Below are 6,443 nucleotides of genomic sequence, written 5' to 3' on the forward strand. Positions count from 1 at the left end.
ATTTGTTTTTCTTTGAGATATATCACAGGTGAGACACTCTTTTGAGTGTTTTCATCGATAAAAAAAAAACAGACCATGTTAGACCCTATTTACCTCGGATAAAAAAGGTGGCCCGCGCTCATCCAACGTCCTAGGAAGTGTATGGTTTAAAAAATAGCTCGTTATAACTTCTCATAAGGTATGCTATTGTCAATTATTTTGCTATTACTGTTAAAAATATTATAGTTTTGTTAATAATATTTTAGCACCGCTAATCATAACCAAGTATATATTCATTCTTTAGTCTAGAGACTACACTGTCTCTTCTTTAAATACTTTACTTATTATAAATGAGGTAATAAACCATTGCATAATTATTGAACCATTGAATATTTAATGTTGATCGCAGCGGTGAGTATGTTGATTGATATGGCGAATGTCAAGTAAATGACATGGAAATATGTTTCCTAGATCTCGTATATGTATCTGAATATTTGTGTTCCATAATTTTTTGCCAAGTGAGATGTTTTCGTACATAATTAATTAAGAATTTTTCATGTTTTCTATAAAACCGTTAAATGGAATAGCATATGTTATACATTGCTGTGGTTTTTGTTTAGTTTTTGGAAGATGCCAACGCTAAATGTATTTAGTCTGCTATTTGTAACATTGGGTAAGTGGCCTATGATCAGTCGGGACAGTAAAAAGGACAGATCTCTGCATCCTCAGAAAGGAGTAGAATGGAACACACCTTGCTCAATAGAACCATCATACACGGGCATCACTGCCGCTGTACATGTTTTATGCACGGATCACTATCACTATGTACACGAATACCTACAGCTATTACAACGCTTCTGTTCATGGCTAGCAGTTCCAGGTGACTATGCTAGCAGCTCGCCACAATCGATCATGCATCATTGCTTCGCTCGGCACGCAGCTTTACACGCAACTCCTCCAGCTTACCGGCGCAGACGTAAACGGTGCCAGCTGCTCAAGGCGATGGTTGATCTCCTCGCTGACGGGCACCCAGTAGAAAGACGGCGTTCGCTTCGGCCTGATGAGGTCGACCACACCATCAGAAGCATGCGTCCATGAGGCAGCAGCAGCAGATTGCGGCAAAACCTGCACAGCTGCCACCATAAAAAAGATGGTGATAGAACATACTGGACCATAAAAAACGTCATTATATCATGATAACATGCGGCTTTGCCGTTCATAAATAATCATCACGAGTTAAATTTCCTTCTCTGCACGAGTAGCAGGCATGGAAAACCTGACGCTTGTTGGCCTATCGTGTCGGCATATGGCTAGCGACAAGAATCTGGCAGCCGTTGCGACCTTTCTTTCGATTCGGTCTGCATGCATGCATGGCCGGCCTCTGAATGACAGTCCGGTCCGGGGACGTGCCAACGGCCCAACAGCACGGCTGTTGTTCCAAATTTCTATTTGCACTTGCACGCACGAGGAGCGCGGCGACTTCGTCTTTCGGGCACGTACCATCCTTCCGCGAACGACGCGCCGGTCTTCCGGGGAGGCGCAGGCGGCGGTTGCGCGTACGGCGGCGGCTGGGCGTACGGCGACGCGTACACCGGCTGGGCGTATGGCTGCTGGTACATCGGCGGCGGCGGCTGCTGCCCGTACGGCGACGCGTACATCGGCTGCGGCGGAGGCGGCCCGTACTGCTGGTGACAGTGGTGGTGGTGGTGCTCCTCCATCCCGCGCTCCGCGTACGGGTCCATCGGGTACCCTGGCACGTCAGTTCAGGTCAAATTGAAAGACACGTCGGCATCTCTAGAGGAACACGACGATGCGCGAGTGTCGGTCGGTCAACCAGTTGGGGAATTAGGATCTCTGAAAATGAAATGCTGTTGGGTCTGCGAAACGAAGCCGGCGAGATTCCGCTCGCGGAGACAGTCAGATCAGATAGAATAGTATTCGATCGGAGGAGCATGGCGATCACGAGGGATGGTGATTGGTGGAAATGGATAATCTAATCTAGTAACAAGGATATGAAAAAAAAATAGGAGTACGTCGGAGGAGTCGGCGACGGCGAGTTACCTTGGGGCGGCGGCGGGGGCGCGCCGCCATGGCCCTGGGGATTGTAGTAGCTCATCTCCCCCGCTGGAGCAACGACAACAGCATCGGAATTGGAATCGCAGTGGCAATGCTGGTGGTGTTCGCGTAATCGCGTTGGATTTCGAGAAAAACAGAGAAGGAAACGCGAGAGGGCACCGAGGGATCGACACAAGGAGGATTATGCTAATTTGGTCGAAGGCGATCGTTTTCGTCGACAAAGGCTATAGCTAGCTATTCCTGGCAGGCAGGCAATTCGACGGCTCGCTGCGTTGGGCAGGGCTGAGGGCTGACGAGTTGTACTCCTACAGCACAATGGCCAGAAGAAAACGAGACGTTCCCATCAGCATCGACCGGACCGGACCGGACCATTTCAGAGGCGCTATCCGTCATGTTGCCGCACGAATCTTTAGGCCCCGTCTAGATCCAATTTTTTTTTTTTTGGATTTTGGCTACTATAGCACTTTCGTTTGTATTTGATAATTAGTGTCTAGTTATGGACTTATTAGGTTCAAAAGTTTCGTCTCGTGATTTCTCACCCAACTATGTAATTAGTTTTTTTCGTCTATATTTAGTACTCCATGTATGTGCCGCAAGATTCGATGTGACGGGTACTGTGCAAAATTTTTTGGAATCTAAACAGGCCCTTACTCAAGCTCTCCTGTGTGTGTGCAGTTTATGGGCGCTAGCCAGGAACTTCGCCGGGCACCACGCACCAGGCAGGCATCTGCCCGGCTACGAACTGAGGATGCCGCAGGCACTTATCATCAGCTTGTTCGGGAGGCCGTATCGTATCATGGATTTCGGGAGGCTATATCGTATCGTGGATTATTTATTGCTGGCTGGTTTGGCGTGAAAGAAAAACACAGTTACCGACTGAAAATTTACAATCGTTTACAAGCAAGCGAACAGACTGCATGTCGCAAAAAAAAAAAAAAAAAAAAAAAAAAGAGGTAGCTGCGCTGCGCGCGTGCCACAGCCACACCTGTGACCTGTGCCAGCAGCGACCAGGGGAAAACCCATCAGCGGACAGCGGGCCGAGCTCTGGGTCCGTTCAGGTCACCGCTGCAAGCAAAGGACACCTGTGACCTGTGCCTGCAACACGTCTCCCACACGCATGCGCTTCGCGTCTGCTCTGCTCTCTCTGCTGCGAGGATTGACGAAACGAAACACTGCGGTGCGGACGCCACCATCGTCTGGGCATCCGCCATCCGGCATCTCGGCGCGGCCGTGCGCATCGTTGCTTGCGGTTGCAGATGCTGTGCGCCTGTGCCCTGTGCAGTGCAGGCGTTGAGGGGAGTGCTCGCTGCACGGGGCCCGGGCTCGCTCGGGTTGGGAAATCATGAGGTCTATGGCTCCGTTAAGTGTATTCGAGTTCAAGATAGGAGTACTACCAATAGTACTCCCTCCGTCCCATTGAGTTTGCTCTCTCCGTCCCATTGAGTTTGTCGTTGGAAAACCGTGCCGCCCTCACAATCCCACTTCCCGAGCGACAAACTCAATGGGACGGAGGGAGTACGCTGTACGCAGAGTCAGAGAGGCTCGGATCGCTTTCTGCGATGCAACGACAGAGAGTTAGACGCCGGACGGCCCAGCCGACAGGGACGATTCAGGGGCATTCAGAATTCAGGTTTCAAAGAACGCCAAAAATGCAGGCTCCCATTGACCCATTCCATCGATTGGGCACGTTAACATCGTGTAGCTGCGTTATGGCATCTCGATTCGAATCGACGACGACTGCATGTGCTTCGTTTATTAGGAAAGTCTGTCTGGTGTTCGAAAACTACGTCAAATCGAACCATATACGTCGTCCGGCCGCTGTCCATGATGATGATTCAGCTCGCAAAAAAATAGACTAAACATTTTATGCGATACCGTATACTACTACTCGTCTGCCACCTTACAATTACAAACACACCAACCAATCCATAAATACTGCTACTAGTCTACTGCTGCTAGCCAGCTGCTACCGCTAACAATGAACTTGCTTATTTTACATACGCTGTCAGCCTCGCAAGTTGCAATTGACTTTGCACGGAGCTTCGACTGCTCACCGACCGCGACCGAACGCTCGAGCTGGCGCCCTCACCCTTCGGCGATGCTCTGAAGCGCGGGGCTCCATTGCCGGGCGGCTCGGCGGCCGACCAACGCCCCGTGAGGCAGGAGCGCCTCCAGCTCCGCGTCGAGGTCGGCGTCGAACGGCGTGTCGGCGTGCTTGGCGCTGGGGCCCGAGGACGGGCCTGCCTCCGGCCCCAGCTCCTCCTCCGTCTGGCGCATGACCTGGATTGATGGGAACCGGAGTGAATGCGCTGCATAACATAACTACACGGGCCGGCAGGCGGCTTGTCAAACGCGGTACGCGGGACGTGATCAGTGGTTGGAGAATGGAGACTGCAAATGGAAGGACCATGGAGGGGCCCGGCGTACCTTGGCGAGTGACCGCTCGGATGATTCCTTGCGCTCTCCGCCGCGGCCGCCACCGGCGCTGGCCCTGGCGCGACGGCGGCGATGCTTGGACGCCGGCTTCGCGTCCTCGGCTTCGTCCTTGGCCCTGACCGTGACGCGGCTCAGCTTCACCTGCCGCTTCGACGCGAACTCCCTCAGCACCTCTGCGTTCATGTTCATTAGTTGGACCGGCAGCAAAAGCGACATGCGAAAAGAGGAAGGCAGAAACGGAAACAACTGTTTGGAAACGATGGTGAAACCGTGCCGTTCTGGTCCAAATACGGACGCGCGCCATGAAAGGCGCTTGGTAACCTACGGTCCCCTCGTCGTCTTATCCGTGCAAAAACATGACGGCAGGCCTAACACCACCAAGGACGTACTACGAGCTCGTTCGGCGCCAGTGCAGTGCACGACGCACGCACGCACGCACAGTACGTACCTTCGAAGGTGACGAGGCGGTAGACGCGGCCGAGCAGGAGCGTGTCGTCGGGGCGGAGCAGCTTGAGGTGCTTCACGGTCGCGGGGGCGGAGGAGGCTGCTGCTCCGTCTCCTGCGGCCGGCTGCGGCGCGGTGGTGGTGATGACGGCCGCGACGTAGTGGCCCGGGTTGGCCGCCATGACGGCCGCGGCCGAGAGCGCCCAGTAGGCGCGCTCCGTGCGGCCGCCGCCGGGGTGCTGGATCAGCACCGTCGCCACCTCCGCCGCCTGGCACTGGCAGTTGCCCATCGATGCGTGCCTGCCGCGGCGCGCGAGCACGCGCGTTCCTCGTGTTCTTTTTCTGCTTCGGGGAAGGAGGGGAGGGGAGAGCCGGGGAAGCGAGGTGGGCGAGTGAACCGCGGGCGCTAGCGCCTAGCGGCGCCGAATGTTTTATAGGGTGGTTGGCGCGCACCGGCGAGTCCAGCACGATGGTAGCCGACGATGCACGGTAGCTGTCCGACCTGCGCGGTCTCGTCCGATCACACGTGATACGTGGCGGATAAGCAGAGGTTTTCTTTTTGTCAGTGTGGCTGTGGGTCTTCTAAGTTTGGAGATTTATTTATTTTAGTAACTATTAATCTATATCTAATATTAAAGAGATAAAATTTCTATCGGTGCGAAAATATTTATCGTTTTGACGTACGTTATGATCGGATGTGACCTAACACTCAATGACACATGGTTTATACTGCTTCAGGCAACGTGCCCTACGTCTAGTCTAAGTCGATCGGTGACTTTATTCCTGAGTCCAGGTGCTCGAAGTTTGCTGTGGGGTTACAAACGAGTGGGAATAAGATGGAGAACCAGAGGTCCGGTCGGCCTTGGACCGAATGGCGAGAGTGACAGGAGCTCCTATGTGCGCTAAATATTGGAACGTATGCTCTGTGTTGCTTTAGAATGTAAAAAGCTAGTAGAGAGTGAGTCGGAATGATCTGTGTGTTGTCTGTTATTCGTTGAATCGATCTCCTTTTGGGAGAGGACACATCCTCTTTTATAGATGAAGGGAATGGCCTTACAAGTGAGAGAGAGTGAGTGTGTGCTACATAGTCTTGTTGTCCACTCGGGTACGAGACGGTTGGTCGGCGCCTATAATACTGTTGACGCCCTGATGCATGTGGTTGGTTCCATCGTGTTCTTCTAGGATGGCAAATGTCGACGGCTATCATACTGTAGGACAAATATCGACGCCCACAACACTGTTAGTGTCCTGACTGTCAGGAAGGTTGTAAAGTACCCTTCTGACATGGCCTAATAGTACCGTCCTGCAGGTGTACAGGGTACGGTCCTTGGTATTGCGGTTGACTTGTGCGCCATACCTTATCTGCTCCGCTTGATTTCTCGGGTCCTCACTGAGCGAGTGTCCCCGTTCGATCGTTCCCAGTCGGCTCCGACCACGCCGGTCGGAGAAAAAGCCGCAGGCAAAGGTTTGATGTGTTCCTGGTCGGAGACGCGGGTCAGAGTCGGAAG

The 6,443-nt window shown here is 52.8% G+C and overlaps 2 protein-coding genes across 3 annotated transcripts; both read right to left on the reverse strand.

The window, feature by feature from the left end:
- Positions 1–721: 721 nt before the first annotated feature.
- LOC136540451 (cysteine-rich and transmembrane domain-containing protein WIH2-like) lies at positions 722–2,284 on the reverse strand. The gene is made up of 3 exons (XM_066532459.1): positions 2,041–2,284; positions 1,480–1,729; positions 722–1,112 (listed from the first exon to the last, which is right to left on the reverse strand). The coding sequence occupies exons 1-3, from the start codon at positions 2,093–2,095 to the stop codon at positions 1,058–1,060; spliced, it is 360 nt and encodes a 119-aa protein (XP_066388556.1). The 5' UTR covers positions 2,096–2,284; the 3' UTR covers positions 722–1,057.
- A 1,624-nt stretch (positions 2,285–3,908) lies between these two features.
- On the reverse strand, positions 3,909–5,324 carry LOC136540452 (uncharacterized). Of its 2 annotated transcripts, none has more exons than XM_066532461.1 (3): positions 4,940–5,324; positions 4,483–4,664; positions 3,909–4,335 (listed from the first exon to the last, which is right to left on the reverse strand). In XM_066532461.1, exons 1-3 carry the CDS (start codon positions 5,223–5,225, stop codon positions 4,141–4,143), a joined length of 663 nt encoding a protein of 220 aa, XP_066388558.1. In that variant the 5' UTR covers positions 5,226–5,324; the 3' UTR covers positions 3,909–4,140. The 2 variants fall into 2 exon arrangements, with proteins under 2 accessions (XP_066388558.1, XP_066388557.1); XM_066532460.1 differs by having other exon boundaries at positions 3,909–4,377.
- Between the last annotated feature and the right edge of the window lie 1,119 nt (positions 5,325–6,443).

Source organism: Miscanthus floridulus, chromosome 2 (assembly GCF_019320115.1).
Source record: "Miscanthus floridulus cultivar M001 chromosome 2, ASM1932011v1, whole genome shotgun sequence".
In the NCBI taxonomy this organism is placed as follows: domain Eukaryota; kingdom Viridiplantae; phylum Streptophyta; class Magnoliopsida; order Poales; family Poaceae; genus Miscanthus; species Miscanthus floridulus.